The following is a 17,441-nucleotide window of genomic DNA, read 5'->3' on the forward strand; positions in this document are numbered from 1 at the left end:
CTTTTTCCAAGGGCCGACTGACGATGTGGTGAGTGGGTAAACGTACAATTTTGTTCGGTTGGTAGGTGGTCACTTTAAAGTTTCCATCCTCTCCCGATTGCAAGGCTTCTTTCAATACCCCAAAGTTGACCACTCGACTGGTACGATAATTCAGAGTCAGTCCTTTCACTTTGCACGTCGTGTGCACTTTTCCTTGTTTGTCACGGTATTCGTAGCCGTAATTTTTGGGACCGCCACTGACGAAACTTAGAATCTTGTCGTCGGGATGTTCGTCTGTCCAGGCTCCTAAACGGTCTCCTTCGATGTTAGGGTGATGTTGAATCGGGTGATGGATGTAAATGCAACTGTCCGTGTCAAAGTACAGGACACGTTCTTCTAACAGTTCTAAGGCTTCGTACAATTTTAAGCGAGCATGGGCTGTCACGTAAGCCGCAATGATGACATTTCCAAAGGGGTCGTCTTGTACAAAGTCCAGATCTTCTTCGTAATTGACCAAGATCAAATCCTCGCGAACGACGTCCACGTGTTTCATGAATTTGGTTTTGTCGTGAATCATCTGAAAGTAGCGGGAAGGTTCTGTCAAATATTCCGTCTTGGGTAAACACGGTCGTTGTGCCATTTTACCCCACAAGCAATTTAACATCACTTTGGCAAACGATCGCCTGCCTTCGTTTTTCTCGATGTGGTCTAAAGTGATGCCTTCTTGTGCGTAGTATTTCTCTTTGAATTGTATTTGGTCTTCGGGAGTGTGACACCAGGAAGGATAGCCGCTGGCTTCTTGCTTCAGTTTCAAAAAGGCATCCACGTAGTCGGCAAAAATGCTTTTCTGAGTAGGGTCACCCTTGTGGTATTGTTGCGTCTTGGGAAAGTGGCAAATTTCGTACACTTCTAACAGTTGGTATCCCATGTCCAGAGCTTTGAACAATTCTACGCTGACCCAGGTTCCCGTCAAGGCCCGTTCTTCTTGGCTGTGATGACAAGGCTGGTCTTGGTTGCACGTTTCGGCACAAGTACGGCACAAAGGAAACATCAGTTTGCCTTGACAATGGTGAGGTAAGACGGGATGGTATAGGATCGTGGGAGGCAAAACTTTACACTTGATCAAGCCTTCGTATTGTCGAATGTTGACCAGGTCGATGTGTTCCGTGAACAATTGCGGGTGCCCTACGGGAAAACGACAATATTTGCACACGTAGGGATACAGCGAACACACGTCCAAGTATTTGATTTCTTCTCCGTTCTCTTCGTCGGCTTGGTACAGCAAACAGGTGGCATTGGTCCTTCCTCCGTACAAACTATCCCTCGGGTTCAGCGGGTCCATGAACTGGTAACTTTCCACGAGGTGTTTAAACTCGGGATCGGTTTTCATACGGTGATCGTACTCGTGTTCCCACATTTCCACCACTTGGTATCCTTCCTGTTCCAACTTTAGGCGTCGCTGACAAGTGTCCTGGTACAAGTCTTCCATGGTTCGTTGCAAAAACTGATTTTTAGTGTCACGGTCAGGGTAACAGACGGGACATCCGTGAAATAAGCAACCGTTAAACTCGTACACGATCTTGGGGTTTTCTAAGTCCCAGCCATCGACCGAATACGTTCCGATGGTCTTTTCGCCTCCTCCGTTGCGGGCATGCTGAATCCATTTGTCTTCCTTGTCACACAAGTAATGTAACCAACGTAGGGCTTTGACCGAGTATTGACGCTTGACATAGTGGGTCGTTTGAGGACTGATGACAGCCACGGTGTTTTCAGGCATGAATCGTTGGCGGTACACTAAGGAACACGCTTTGGCAATGGTGCAAGCTTCTTTGAAAGGATCGACCCCTCCGTGTTCCATGAACAGTTCTCGAAATTTTCCACAGCAACGTCGTAAAATGTCCACGTCGGAACGACAATACTTTAGCATTTCTTCCTGAAAGTCGAAAGGGTCCGAGGCATGAGCCTGGTACCAAGCGTAGAAAGCTTCTCGTTGTTCGGTACGCATGTTGTCGGGGTCGTAATAGTGAGCCTCAGGTAAATGGGGTAGAACGGCATGTTGATTGGCTTCCGTATTGAAAAAGTGTGGAAAGTACCCTTTAGCCATTTCTGTCATTCCAAACGTTTTAGGCATTCGACTCAAAGGCATGGTCAAGTAACTCATCGAATCTTTAAACTGTACTTGTCCCACTTGCATGAAAATGATTTTGGCTCCGTTCAAAGTGACTTTAGGACGCTCGGTGCCTTGTTCCGCATAGTACCTCAAAAGAAACTGTCCATCGTATCCGGATAAATTGTGAGCCATCACCGTGGCATGACGATGACAATCTCCGTAACGTTCGATGTCCTCTTGGCTCCACGTCTTGTCGATGGGGTCTAAGACCCATTGGGCAAAATCGGCTAACGTGTTTGGTCCCCGAAAGATTTTTTCACGCCCTCCTGGTATCTTGCTACAGTGAGGGCAATGACTGAAGATAGGTTCTTGAATGCACTTCTCGCACGCTCGATGAGCCACGCAGAAATTAGGAATGTGAATGCCGGTCTCTTGCATGCATTCGAAATCGAAAAAGATGAAATTGCCTTTCTTCTTGTGACCGTCCTCTTTCTCTGGTGGGGGTTGGTATTTTTGCACGTAGCATTGGTGTTCCAAGTCCACGATGTGGTGACAAATGTGACATTTTTTCTTTCCTCGACATACGTGTGCCTTGGCAGCATTGGTACATATGACTTGTTCACACGTAGGGCACAATCTCAGGAGTTGACAAGCACATTTCTTCTGTGAACCTTGCGTTTTCAGATGTTGTTGGTAACAGGTAGGGCTGACAAACGTGCGCAGACAAGTTGAACAAGGCACTGGTTCTTCGCTCAGACAGGGTGAAGAGGCCAAACATCCTGAGCATTTCAATCCACAATGCTTGTGTTGCTCTCGATTATTATAACCATGGTCACATTTCTCACAGTAATAACCGTATCCCAGAAATCCGGTGATACTGGTAATCGTATCGAAATGGTCATCGTGATGATAAACATGAATGTATTTTCCGTCCTTAAAATCTTGGCCTCGAAACAATAGAGGTCCGCGCATTTCTTGAGGGTGCACTTTCAAGGTGTATCGTGGAGCTAGGACATCTTGCAATTTTTGCATCTCAGGAATGCCACAGGGTGTGTCTTTGGGTAATCCGGCTTGTTGTAACAAGAGTTCTGCTTCGTTTCGTTGTTTGGCTCGGTCGGAACGTTGAATAGTGTCCCAGGTTCTTTTCCATTCTACCGTGTCGTTCTTGTTGGCATAGGTTCGTCCCACCACGATGGCACGGGCTAAACACATCTGGTCTTGAGGGTTGTTAATTCGGACGAGACTTGTTTTGGTGTTGCGAAGGTCGTCTACCAATAACATCTTTTTGCGTCCAGTCCCTTGAGGAGGAGAGACGTGGGTCATGTCCAGTGTGGCTTTTCCATCGGTGATGTCAAACTGGTCATTAGATTGTTGCACGTGTTGAATCTTGTCCATGACTTTGGAAGCAGTCAATTCTGCAGGGGTGCTAAACTCGATCCAAACAGGGGATTTCAAACCGTCGTGTTGTATGGAAAGTCTCAAGCGATCGTCTTCTTTGGGTTGACATTGCTGCTTGAGTGAAGTGAGCAAAGAATCCCACACCTCGGTGATGAACACTTCTGCTTTCTCTAACGGCACTTCAGCCTTGAAATCTTTAAACTTCACCGTGTATTTGTAAGCCGTGGTTCTAAATTTTCTAGAGGAGCGCTTTTCCGTCTCTCGAATGGAATAGTACTTTTCAGGGTTGACTAAGGGTGGTGAACTTGGTTTAGAGGGTTCGGATTCTGGTTCACTCATGTCCTCTTCAAAATCACTGGCATGAATTTGTGCCAAGATTTCAGCCCTGGTACGAGGCGATAGATCACGTTTCTGCCTCTTACTTTCTTCTTCTTTCTTCTCGAATGAATGGGATCGTTTCATCTTGAAAGCAAAAAGTCAAATGACTCAAGTTCAAACACCATAAACTACTTTATAGTCATAGCAGACCAGCGTATATAAAAGGATGTGTGTCTTGTCCTTTCACTATTCATTTCACTCTCAAGCCGAACACAACGATGGAAGAGACTGACCAGATGGAACGTTTCGTCAGAGCTTTGCGAGGGGTCATTAGAAAATTCTCTTCAGACCAGCCTACGGACTACTCTCCTTCCTTTAGAGATAAAAGTCAAGATACTTGCTATATCTGTCAGAAGAAAGGGCATTGGTCTTCAGAGTGTCCAGACCGTCAAAAAAGAAAAAAAACAGGGGATAAAAAAGACAAAAGTCAAGATACCTGTTATTATTGTAAAGAAAAAGGACATTGGTCTCCAGATTGCCCAAAAAAGAAACAAGAGGAGTCAGAAGAAAAGAGGAATTCTTCAGAAGAAGAGAGGGATTCTTCTGAGGAAGAAAGAAGACAGGTGAAGAAAAAGAAACAAGAGAAAAAAAGAAGAAGGGAAGAAAGCGAGGAGGAAGAAGAAGAGGAAAAGAGTGAGACGGTGAAGAAATTCAAAAAAGAGAGAGACTAAACAAGGAGACAGAAGAAGTCAATGAACTTTTAATTAAAGTGTTGTGTTGTGAATTGTGAATTGAATTGTAAAAAATGGAGAAAAGAATAAATGAATGATATAAGGTAAGTGTCTTTGAGTTATGATTTTAAAATAAGAAGCTACACTCACGCACTCATACACAGACACGTACTATAAGGGTAACATGGGTGGGTTATTTTTTTTTTTGAGTTATTGGCAAATTGAAATTGTATTTCTTTTCGAGAAATGTGGGTGGCCCTGAAAAGGGCCTTTTTTCTTCATGGTGTAGGGGTGAGTTTAAGCAATCAATTTTAACTGCCTTAAGCCTTTGCCACGGCCAAGGCCTACTTCTGGACTGCGTAATGTTGATGATGATAATGATTGGGTTGAAATCACTAAGGGTGGTACGGTAGGCTTAGTCACAGGGTTGACATGTTTGGCTCGGGAAGGTCGTATTCTCTTCGGTCGTGATAAAGAAGTCTGATACATTTGTTTCAGACTTCTTAACTCCGCTAAAATGTCCAACAGTACCGTGACCGTTTCATTTTCACCCTCTTGTTTCTTTGCTGCTACTTCTTCTTGCTGTTGTTGCTGTTGTTTTTTTCTTACCTCTTCTTCTTGTTGCTGTTGCTGTAGGAGAAAAGTCTGTTCCGCTTCCTTTTGTCGTTGCATAAATTTCTCCAATTCTTCTTTCTGTCTCTGTCTAAAATTCTCCACTTGCGGTAATGAAGAAGGTAACGAAGGTTCCGGAACAAATTCTTGCGAGGAGAGAAAATCCACAAAATCCCAATTCACTTCTTCTGAAAGTAAGTCCGAGTTCCCTTGGGCAGTCTCCCCTGCTGGTGCAGCCCAATGGATCGTTTTCTGAGTTTCCGTCATGTTGAATCACTGTCGCATAGATTGACTGCACACAAGCGCTAGCGAATCTATATTGACTACGTGACGTCACAGACTGCTCTCTTCGGATTGGATGCGGGCTGACTGAATTCTGTAACGCGTGTTCGGATTGGTGAATGAACTCAATCCGTTTCAATCCCTCCTGTCCCTATAAATAAGCGCCGTTCACTGCATTGATTCACCTATTCTCGTCGCTTCAAGATGTGGACTACAGTTGAGTCATCCACCCTTGTGTCTTCCATGATGTTTCGGACAGACTTGCTTATGTATGTCCGATCGAAGTGGACCGTTGTCCACAGGACCAACACCAGCCTGTGGATACGTAGGATCTACGTCGAAAGACAAGGATGCCTGAAAAGAGTGCTGATGTACGGACCAACAGTAAGACGCAGCCTAAGGAGAAGAAGAAGACCAATGCGGTGCCATTTATGTTTATGTTTATGAATACATTAACATAAACCCAAAGGCCCTTTTCAGGGCCAGCCATATTTCTCGAAAAGAGATAGTCTTTGAATTGCCTACCCCTTTTTTAAAAAAAATTTTAAAAAATCCCATGTTAAATTCCCCTTGTCCGTAGATTGTCCCACGATTTATTCCCATGTTAAATTCCCCTTGTCCGTAGATTGTCCCACGATTTATTCCCATGTTAAATTCCCCTTGTCCGTAGATTGTCCCACGATTTTTCGCCATGTTAAATTTCCATTGTCCGTAGATTGTCCCAAGGGGTTCTGTAATGCTAATTCCCATTGTCCGTAGGGTATCCCTTATTACTACTGAAACACATGTGAACATATAGTAAAATAAAGTGTGGAATTTCAGGTGGAGAATCGTATGGTAATCTGTCCATGTATCTAGCTAATAAAATGTGTACATCTAACTATATAATCGTATGGGTACATGGAACTAGAGAATACATAGTTGTTAATATAGCCAGATATAAATATGTTTACATGTAATTAGAGAATAATATCATTATATGTAGCTAGACGATAAGGTCCATGTAGCTTAATAACATGTGTTATTTAGCTTAATAACATGAAGAGTACATGTAGTGAGATAATTAAATTGTACTGGTCGATATAGAATAATACATGCAAACCGGATAATGATATTTGCACATATGGCCACATATAGTGAAGAATGTATTTACATATAAGTACAGACTAATATGTATATATGTAGCAAGACTATATATATATATATATATATATATATATATATATATATATATATATATATATATATATATATATATATATATATATATATATTGCAATACAAACTAATATATTTAATTGTAACTAGAGAAAACATATGTATAGATGTGACTGGGATTGTATGTGTTCCTGAAGCTGGAAACTAATATATGTACGTTTAACTAAACAACATGTTGCGGTAGCTACAGGACCGCGAGTGGCCGAGTGGTCTAAAGCGCTCGCCTATATCGATCACTGCTATCTCACTTCTGTCAGTATGGGTTCGAGTCTCAAGCTCGGCCAACGTGGGTATGTGAGAAAACTTGCCAGTAGTTTTTTGTCATTAATAGCCTGTCCTGAGCTAGTGAAAGGAGGTAATCCAAAGACAATAACAACAAAAGTATAAAGGTAAAATATGTTTTGCTTATTTATCTATCATCTATCTATCTATCTATTTATATACACACACGCATATACAGTTCTAATACATGCTAGGTGTTATTCAATTCCTTTGCATACATAGAGTAAAGTTAATATAATAAACGTTATATGTCTTTAACAATTATGAAATGGTATTATCATCGTACATGACATGTGCAAGGATGTTTTGCAAGTGGTATAAATGCATGGTGCATGATAATTCAGCTTTAGAATGGACAACAGTATAATATGTTCATATGAATAAGATGAAGTTAGGTAGGTTTTGATATCTTACCTGATTGTCTTTCTTCTCTTTTTCTTCATTCTTGAGGTCAATGATGCTAAATCGCCAGTCATCCTCCCATTTAACACCCAGAATGTAATTCACCATCCCGTCAATGAGCGTGCTTTTTCCAGACCCAGTTGCACCCACCACCATGATTGTCTTCTCACTTATGCGATCATTAAGTTGCTCCCCTTCATATTTGTATAAATGAAACAAAGCAATGATCAATTCTAGTAATCGTGCATTGTGAATTTATCCTGATAAAATTTATTATGGGTAATGAAGTTACTAATATATACTTTCGGCTGAGTAAATAACACATCAGAAAATAATGGGCAGATCAATGGACAGTAGAAGCTACTAAATTATGATTTGCTCGTCTTAGCGACATACGTACATGTACAAAAACACACAGATTCATATACACTTTTTCTCATAATCATGTGTAAAAGTAAATGACAAGCTTGATAGCAAGACAAAAATTTAATCACGTATTATTAATTGCCAGTACCTGATATTGTTTGGTATGAAGCCATTTCTTTAAAATTGCTTTTTTGGGAGTAGTCATTGATAGCCTTACATTTCTTTTATTTTTCCAATATAATATTGCACTAAACAATTATTTGAAAATGCTGCTAGGGGCATGTATTCTGCTTAGATTTTTTTCCCATCGACTGCTCACTGTAAAACAAAGACGGTAGCCTATGCATTGTTTCGTATGAGTAGTACGGAAACTTACCAAAAATACATTTCCGTGTTTTGGATTTTATATCGACGGATGTTTCAAGTTCTTTTAGTGAAAGCTTGTATTTTGAAGGATGACCAGTCGTCACTACCTGTGCGTCATCTAGGATCGTTTCTGATAGAGTTTTCTTCGTCACGATGTTTCCGTTAATTTCACTTAATGGTCCTTCTTCGCCATCATCGTATATTGCGCGCACTTTGAAGTCATGGGATGTATTGCTTTTTAAACCTTTTACGACAAAGGAATTGGAATTATCCCGTGTTGTCACACTAGACCACCGATCTTCACTGTTTATTTTATAATTCAATTCGTAGCACTGAATTTTATTTTTGTCACATTTTGGCTCGTCCCACATTAAAGTTACCGAATCGGATAAACATGAAATGCACTGTGGGATGCCTGGTGGTTTGGGGTCAATTTTTTTAACTTTGGTCTCATTCTCAGGCTCTGAAAATAAAAATTATTTATAAATCTACTTGCAAACATAATTGAAAAAGAGCATGGTCGACATTAATGGGCTTGTCACATTCAATCTATAAGACTTTACTTGCCTTACAATTTGTTTACAAAACCTAAATCAAAATTATACAACAGCTGTATGTATTTATGTATGTATGTAAGCATGTATGTATGTATGTATGTATGCATGCATGCATGCATGTATGCATATATCGATGGATCAATGGAAGTACGTATATGTGCATGCGTGCGTGAGTGTGTGTTTGTGTAAAATGATATAAGTAGACAAACAGGCATGAAGATTAATACGAAAACAGACAGGAACAAAAGGTTTTAAAGTCATGGTTTACGAGTTATTACTGATATTTAATTGATGCAAATTTAACCTACAAAAAGTCAAATTTTCATTTTCATTAAATTAAATTTAATTTATTGGCAAGAAAGGCGACAAACATTTAAAATAATCACGTGATCGATCAAAGCAAAAATCTAATTAAATTGATTGCTGGAAAATTGACCCTTCTTCATCTAAGGAAATTAAAGACAAATATTCAGCTGACAACAGAGAAGGATTATACTGTAATGTGATTAGACGATGAAGGACGGGATAAATCTGAATAGAATGAGAGAAAGAAGAAAACAGGTTTTATTTTCGTAATTATATTTATTTCATTAGCACATATTCTACACAATGCTATTTCATTGATAGAAGACATTTCAAATTCTTAAAATTCTAACCAAAAAGTTTAAAATTGTACGTATCATTGTATCTAAGAAATAGTTCAATACATAGAACATGTACCTTACATTATTACACGCAGTGGACCGCGTCGGTGTCTTGAGCGGTTAAAGCGTCCGCCTCTGATGGCGGGAGGTCGAGGGTTCGAACAGAGTCATACCAAAGACTTATAAAAATGGCGCTAACCGCTGTCTCGCTTGGCGTTCAGCATGAAGAGGTTAGTATTAGGACTGATTGGCCTGTCAGGATAATGTGACTGGGTGAGACATGATGTTACATGTCTGCGGCATGATACAATGTCACACTGCAGACATCGTTGCCATATCACTGAAAGTTTGTTAAAGCTAGTTAGAAATCCAAATCACATATACACAGAATATTTAGGCCTGTGCATGTCCTACTGCTTTATGTATACTACCACAGTTTATTTGTGTCCTATATCGCTTTTGTTTTCTTCTTTAAAATGAATCTGTATTAAAAATGCATCTTGAGATGCAGTAACGTTTTTGTGATTGAATGTATTTTATACAAGATTTATCAACCCTGCCCTTCCATAATTTGGTAATAAAGGGCATAATTTCTCCATAGTTCAAAACAAACCTTATTGGTATTATTACGTAATTTAGTTGTTATAATGGGAATTAATTACTGACACAAGATTGTCAATAGATGACGACTTAGGAAGCATTTAGTCATTGTATATTAGATTTTAAAAGTAGATACGAATTATCAAATAAAATCGCCATTACATAATTGTTCACCAGGACTAAAGACTTTTGACTATTAATATCGTTCTTACTTTACACATTTTTCTTCGACATTACAATATTTTAGACCTGACGAAGGAAATGAACAGACACATTTGATGGACAGGGATGCACATTATAATATTCAAGCTTCGATACGTGCATCCCATGATAGCTTGCAATTTTCATTCATTCTGTTTGTATTATCCTCTTGCTCCACAAACATCAAATTATAAATCAAACTTTTAGTGAAAATTATATGAGATGATTCTGATTTTCACTATATCTATACTGACATGGACCACGTGTGCTCAGACATTTTAGCTAGCTCATCGATACACATGCATTATCCACGTTGAAGAGATTGTATAGATTGCGGTAAAACCATTGGAGATGTTATTTAAGTTTGGTATTTAACCCTGTCAGCCGGGATGGCGTCAATAAAGCGGTCGGTACTTTTTTCAGCCTCATTCTATTACACCTGGAAGTTGTGGGCATCAGTCAAATGCCGATGTGGAAGGTGCCGAAAACTAGATATTAAACATTGTTGAATGTTTTGAGCAAATTAAGGTCTCCCATCCCCTTTCAACACACACACAAACATTTTTGAAACGTACTGCTCGTTTGAAAAATATAAAATGTGGATAATTTACTCATTTTTGAAAAGCAAACTACTTACGAGGAGACTGACTATTCCTTTTCCGTCCAGTTAGGAAATTCCATAAATACATGCTTTATCGTCTTAAGAAACTGAAATAATCATTGATAATCCATGATAGTCTGATATGCACTTAAGCAAACGTTTCCTACACAGAAATAGGGCGCCTCTGCAAAAAACGATTTCTTTAAAAAAAGAAAAACGTTGAGAATGTGCACAGTCTAAAAGATAGCTTAACATAAAAGAAAAATTATTTTCCTTGTTATAGTGATAAAATGCTCGAAAAATAGCAGTTTTTGAGTAAACATTGATTCAGAAAGTATGTATCTAGGTCGTATAACTAAAGTTACGTTTTTGGAAGTTCCAAAAATTAAATTCACTTTTGTGCCTACTTTGTTAAAGGAAAATACATTCGTACTAACATATATAACCCTTTGTTAATTTTATATCATTAACCGGCTTCAAGAAATTAATAAAAAATCTTATTAGGTTGATTTTAGTAAAAGTAATGATACAACTGTTTTAATACAAAATATAAAATGGCTACATACATTAAAATATAAAAAACAAAGAGCGGATACAGTATGGAAATCGTGAAATGAATTAATTTAATTCAGCAGCAAGTTTTAAACCCCAAAACTATTTGATTTATGATTTCAATATATTGGCTTAATTGTCAGTCTTGAAAAAATGTTGGTACTATATATATATATATATATATATATATATATATATATATATATATATATATATATATATATATGAAGGAGAAGCAAATAACTTTGTAAAATTCAGCAAATAATTTATTTCTCAAAAACACAAAGCGAAAATTAAAAAAAAATGAAATTGTGGAACTACGAATTAAATTCCTAAATCATCATAGAATTACAGACAAAGGTCCTAATAATACAAGTTCTTAATAAAATAATAGTTGAGATCCAAATTAAGTCTAACACTGATAGTGTTTATTGATGTGCCTGTGATGACCTGTATCGTCGTGTTGTACCAAGAGTATTTTGTTGACTCACGTTACATTAATTCCAGATTTGAATTCACTATAAATCCTAGTGAATGTCTCTGTCTACGAATATTACTTGTTATGAGCTCTCTGTTTTTCCAAAAGAAAACAAAAAGCTGAATAGATTTATTTTTATTCCAGCCCAAATTAACTTATGGACACAAAAACAATACGAAATTTAATCTGTTAGATCTTAACGCACGAATTAATAATATTTCCAGTAACAAGATAGTTTAGTTTTCTACTTGAGCTCAGGTCACAATTAACATTTTCTAAAGGAAATCATTACTTAATGGAAAATAACCGACACAGTACTTGAAGATGAATAGTTTGTACGATCTCACCCTGGGTGTATTGAATGGCACCGTCACAATAGGGAAAGAAGGTTGTAAAAGTTGCTTTACAACATACACTGACTATCGAGATAACGGTCTCATTTGTATAACAGACAAGAAATACATATGAACTACGATTCTTCAAGAAACGAAATGTGTTTCCCCTTTTGGAGAGGAATACGGTTAATTAATTAATCAACAACAATACTTTTAATTGCATGTGTAATGCGTCAATATCCAAATGAATGACCTAAATCAACGCTTGTTTAAAGCCGTTTGTTCACATTACATTGCATAATGACCGAGGCGTGGACATCAACCATAAATGACAGTTATAACAATAAACTTTTGAGATCTTCTAAACATGAAAACCGTTATTCTATTTTCTTATGCATATTTATTGCATTGTGTTTACGAACAAGTATATTGATATATACGACTATCACAAAAGCTGGCTTAGATATTACCTGCCTTTGAGAGGCAATTTCACGTTGCACTATGCTAGAACAGATGTTGTTCGAGAACAAAGATAATAACAAATGCAAAATGATGATAAGATGTACGTTTTTCTAAAACTAATTCACTTAAACTGTTTGCACAATATACACTGGAGTTTATGTCAACATTTTATATTGTTTCGACTTTAAAGTTTAGAGACACAAATCTGTATGATTGTGTATTAATGTACACCCGTCCCATCTCACATAATTACAAGTTTTGGGAACGAACATATTTCTAAAACTGATAATTGTACCAATTTTACACTCCGCCCTCCAAAACTGGCATATAGCTTGTCGAAATATACTTTTCTAACATGGTGGTATAATGCATATCTTTCTCACTTCGCAGCATATAGTCAACTTGGAGTGCTAAAATATTACATCCAATACCACTTTCTCTATATTCGACTTATGCCCCTTTGATAACATAAAGAGTAAATAGATACATAGCTTTCTATTTTCAACACTTGAATGAAAAAGAGAAACCTACTAAATTAATTACATTGTTTCTATAGGTGAGGTACATTTATGTCATTCTATAAAGGTTTATTGTTATTGATCAACACTAATAACGGCAAACTTAGTGAAATGCCAGACATACATACATACATACATGCATGCATGCATACATACATACATACATACATATATGCATCATACATACATACATACAAACGTACGTGCGTGCGTGCGTGCGTGCGTGCATGCATGCATGCATGCATACATACATACATATATGCATCATACATACATACATACATACATACATGCATATATACAAACGTACGTACGTACGTAATTACGTACGTGCGTGTGTGCGTGCGTGCGTGCATGCATATATACATACATACATACATACACATATGCATCATACATACATACATGCATACATACAATCGTAGGTAAGCACGTACTTAAGTACGTGCGTGTGTGCGTGCATGCATGCATGCATACATACATACATACATACATACATACATACATATATGCATCATACATACATGCATGCATACAAACGTACGTACGCACGTACTTACGTACGTGCGTGTGTGCGCGCGTGCATGCATGCATACACACATACATACATACATACATGTCAAACCTGGTCAGTAGATTCCGTGTGTCCTTGGGAGAGGTACTAAACTCCAATTTCATCAGAATGGTAATGCCAAAAATGTTTAGAAAGTGTCGTAGGAATCAAGCTGCGTATCAACCAGCAGCCACATAGGTATGACAATCAATCTTTTTATGTTGGTAACACTCTTGCCAAGAAGCACAATATGACTCACCGTCGGTAAAGACTATATCGCCGATAAGAGTTACGTGCCATATAAATGGTACTGTAATATATTATCGATTCATCTTCAAATTCCACTGAATGCATCTTTAAATGCAATGTAGCACGTCAGCAATGATGAGATTGTAAAGCGTTTTCGATTTCGGTTTCGGTTTCATTGTCATATATATATATATATATATATATATATATATATATATATATATATATATATATATATATATATATATATACTACACGTCTTTGAAAGATAATACCCATCGAAGATTTAATAACTAGTACGCGGGATTCCTGAAACGAAAGGTAATGGCGTCCACTGTGAAATCTTTTTCAATTGTTACTACGACGACTTTTAATGTACTATCTAAATATTATGCCGAACGTCAATACAATACACGTAACGATAATATTAGACAAATATATAATAGCCAGCAGTAATATTACTTTACAATATAACGAAATGGAAATAATCTTTCTGTATCAAACCAAGGAAACAACTGCATCAAACCAAGGAAGCACACACCAATTTCTTTGCAAAATTATTTACTTAAAAACTGTTTTTCGAGTCCGCTGATGTGTTAAAGCCCGTGACATATCCCCTCCCCCGCCCCTTCTGATTGTGCCTCGGGTCAGTTAGTGCTACAAAAAGCTGCCACTAATAGTATGCTTATGCAAGACCGATGTACAGACTAAGACATCGACAACGAACCATACAACCTCGTACATTGCTTGTAAATACTTGCCATTAAAAAGAAATACTTAATTATAAGCATGCCAAAAAATATAATGGTGGCCAATTGCTTCTAGATAACCTTTCTGCAATTTAATATTTTGTTACAATATATATTGCTTATCGGTTCTTTACAATGCTCTGATTAAAAATTTGATTCCATCAGTATTGGGCTTTAAATCTCATCTTCAAGCATTTAAGCATGTTCAAATGAGTTTCAATAGACTTTGCATGATTTTGCTGTAGAAAAATGCTAATTCAACATAACGTTTTACATCTCTTGTTAGTATAAATTAATCAAATATTTGCTGGGAATGTCATTACGAATGAATAAGGAGTTACGTTACATCTCAAATCTTAAAAATATTTTAACATACTTCTTTTAATTGTTTTCTAATTTCCATCGTAATCAGTCTCAAAAGCTGTCTGATGTTAACCGCTTAAACCATTTGATTTTATTTGATTTTAATCCGTTAAACGCTCTGATTTTACCCCATTTAACGCTTTGATCCAGGCATATTAAACTCGTTGATCTTAATCAGTTAAACGCTCTCATTTTACCCCATTTAACGCTTTGATCCTAACACATTAAACACTTTGATGTTAATTCATAATACGCTTTGACTTTACTCTATTAAACACTTTGATCCTAACATATTACATTATTTGATCTTAATTCATTACACTCTTTAATGACCGTGCCGGTTATTTCACCTTTAAATATTCTTGCCACTTTTTTGTTTACCTGGTATATACAGAATACACTGTCATTTTTAAAGTCGCTTGGACTGTAACAATTAATGTTCAGCTTCATGTTTTAAAGCCAACCTTAATAGGGCAAAAGTCTCGTCAGCCTATCATTATTTTACAGATTGTAGTAATGAAAATCATACATCAACAACACAAGCCGATGCAACACATTCAAAACAGAAGATATTGCGTCCGATAAATTAATTTTCTTATTTTTAAGATTACTTATACTTTTTCATAATTAGTTATGGTTCTTTTCTTGCTTTATAAGGCGTTTTATTTTTTCCATAATTTATATTAATCAGTACAAAAGCTATCAGTTGTTCTTTTTCTCAGAGTTTACATCTTTTTACGAAATATACTGTTGTTTGTCACTTTGAATGTCACATTTGCACTCCCCATAAACTAATTTGTGTCAGAAAAGTCCAAATCATGATTTTACCGACGCTTCTTAGAGTGAAGAATTTGTCTATGCTATTCAATACACATAAGAATTTTTCTTTGTTGTTTTCGTTTTCTTGATGAATTAATAGCTTTTGAAGCTCTGACGAATAATCCATCACAAGTCTATGTTTCTTTGTTGCTAATGGATAGTCCTTAAAATAATCACGTAACTCTCTAAGAATTTCCACTTTCAGAGTTTCTATAAGATTATATAAAACCTTATCTTTATCATAAGGGGCTTTTCTTCTCAGTTACACATTTGATTACTGCAGTATACGCGAATATTACGTTTGTACCCAGCATATATTGAAATATCACCTAAATATAAATTGGTTGAAGTACATACTAACTGGTTTGGGGATAATTATCTCGTACTCTTCCTCGTCTACGGCTTTTTCATAGTAATTTACGTAAAATCCATAATAGGCACTTAGTGCAGATATTGAAATCATACCAATGTATCCATGTAACCCACTCTCGGTCATAAGGAACATATGATAATCCGTTAAAGCGTCATGGATGTCACCCATTCCGTTTCAATACCCCACCTGATATAATTAAGCTACCACCGATAGATGAGCCAGGTTGACTGGAATAATATGTTGGATAATGTTTATACCTTTTCCTTAAAAAAAATATTCCATTCCGATGTACGTTGGTTGTCGCTCAACTAATGTCCACGAAAAATGTTTCATTGCCCGTATGTTATCTTTTAATTTTGCAAACAGCTGCTCTAGGGGCGATCTTCTTCCACCATTTATTGCTTGCAAAGAAGCCCGTCGTCCAAGAAAGTGTATTCAGCAAATTATCGCTATGAATTAGAAGAAATTAAATTAACTGTTCAACATAGTAAAGGATATGACTTTTATGAAATTGCTTTATCTTCTTTTGGTTGCATTTTTGTGTAGACAACTTTTTCCAGCGGTATCTTATTGTATTTATTTTTTATGTTGGCTCAAATGGAATTTATATTTTAACAGGTGTGATTGTGTGCTATGCTATATTGGCAACAGCTGCAAAATATGGAGTTGTATTGAATTTATGAAATCTCTTTTTGCAGGCTCATAAAGACTTAGATTTGATTAAAAACGAACTAACAATCGACAGTATTTACAGTATTCGTACTAGCATATAGTTCACTGTTGTTATTAATTAACAAGGACTAAGTGGATGCATAATGTTGCATTCAACTGCCTCATTATTCAGATGTTAAGCTATCATTAAGGTGTGAGTGAAATATCTTCTCGTGCAAAAATTTAACAGATCCACCTCATTTGTATCCGTAACCATTTTGTTAACATATACGCTCTTTCTGTTTAAAAGCATGTTTAAACTTTGACCAGGTAATCACTTCAGTTTATTACACCAGCAAAATAAGCGATCTTTTATAAGCCAAACCGAGTATTTATTTATATCAGTATTTATATACCAAGGCTCCTCAAATATATATATAGTATTGTTTTTTTTTTTCACAATTTAGTTAATGATGTATTATCTATTGTTTTCCTTTGGAGAATTTCTGAAACACTTTTGTAGCGAGATAGTGTATGTGATTTATTTGGAATAAACGTTCACTGTTTATTAGGGGTCCAACACGTTCATCATCTTTACTACTGATATTATACTGAGGCGATACTCGGGCTAATCTACATAACAAAGAACACTGTAACGAACCGAAGGTAGAA

General features: G+C 36.9%; 1 protein-coding gene across 3 annotated transcripts in view; it reads right to left on the reverse strand.

Moving 5' to 3' along the window:
- LOC149771484 (uncharacterized) overlaps positions 1 to 17,441 on the reverse strand; it is a 46,814-nt gene that overhangs the window by 25,031 nt on the left and 4,342 nt on the right. The window contains exons 1-4 of one of the 3 annotated variants that reach the window (XM_089948399.1): positions 13,629 to 13,759; positions 10,704 to 10,774; positions 8,075 to 8,527; positions 7,345 to 7,526 (exon numbers count right to left, since the gene is read on the reverse strand). In XM_089948399.1, the coding sequence (XP_089804525.1) occupies positions 7,345 to 7,526; positions 8,075 to 8,527; positions 10,704 to 10,755 (687 nt within the window). In that variant the 5' untranslated portion in view covers positions 10,756 to 10,774; positions 13,629 to 13,759. Of the gene's footprint in view, positions 1 to 7,344; positions 7,527 to 8,074; positions 8,528 to 10,703; positions 10,775 to 13,628; positions 13,760 to 17,441 lie in introns of those variants that run through there. The other 2 variants (XM_089948398.1, XM_089948400.1) reach the window with 2 other exon arrangements.

The sequence above is a fragment of the Sinohyriopsis cumingii genome, unplaced genomic scaffold, assembly GCF_028554795.1.
Source record: "Sinohyriopsis cumingii isolate HCF-2022 unplaced genomic scaffold, ASM2855479v2 utg001825l, whole genome shotgun sequence".
In the NCBI taxonomy this organism is placed as follows: Eukaryota; Metazoa; Mollusca; class Bivalvia; order Unionida; family Unionidae; genus Sinohyriopsis; species Sinohyriopsis cumingii.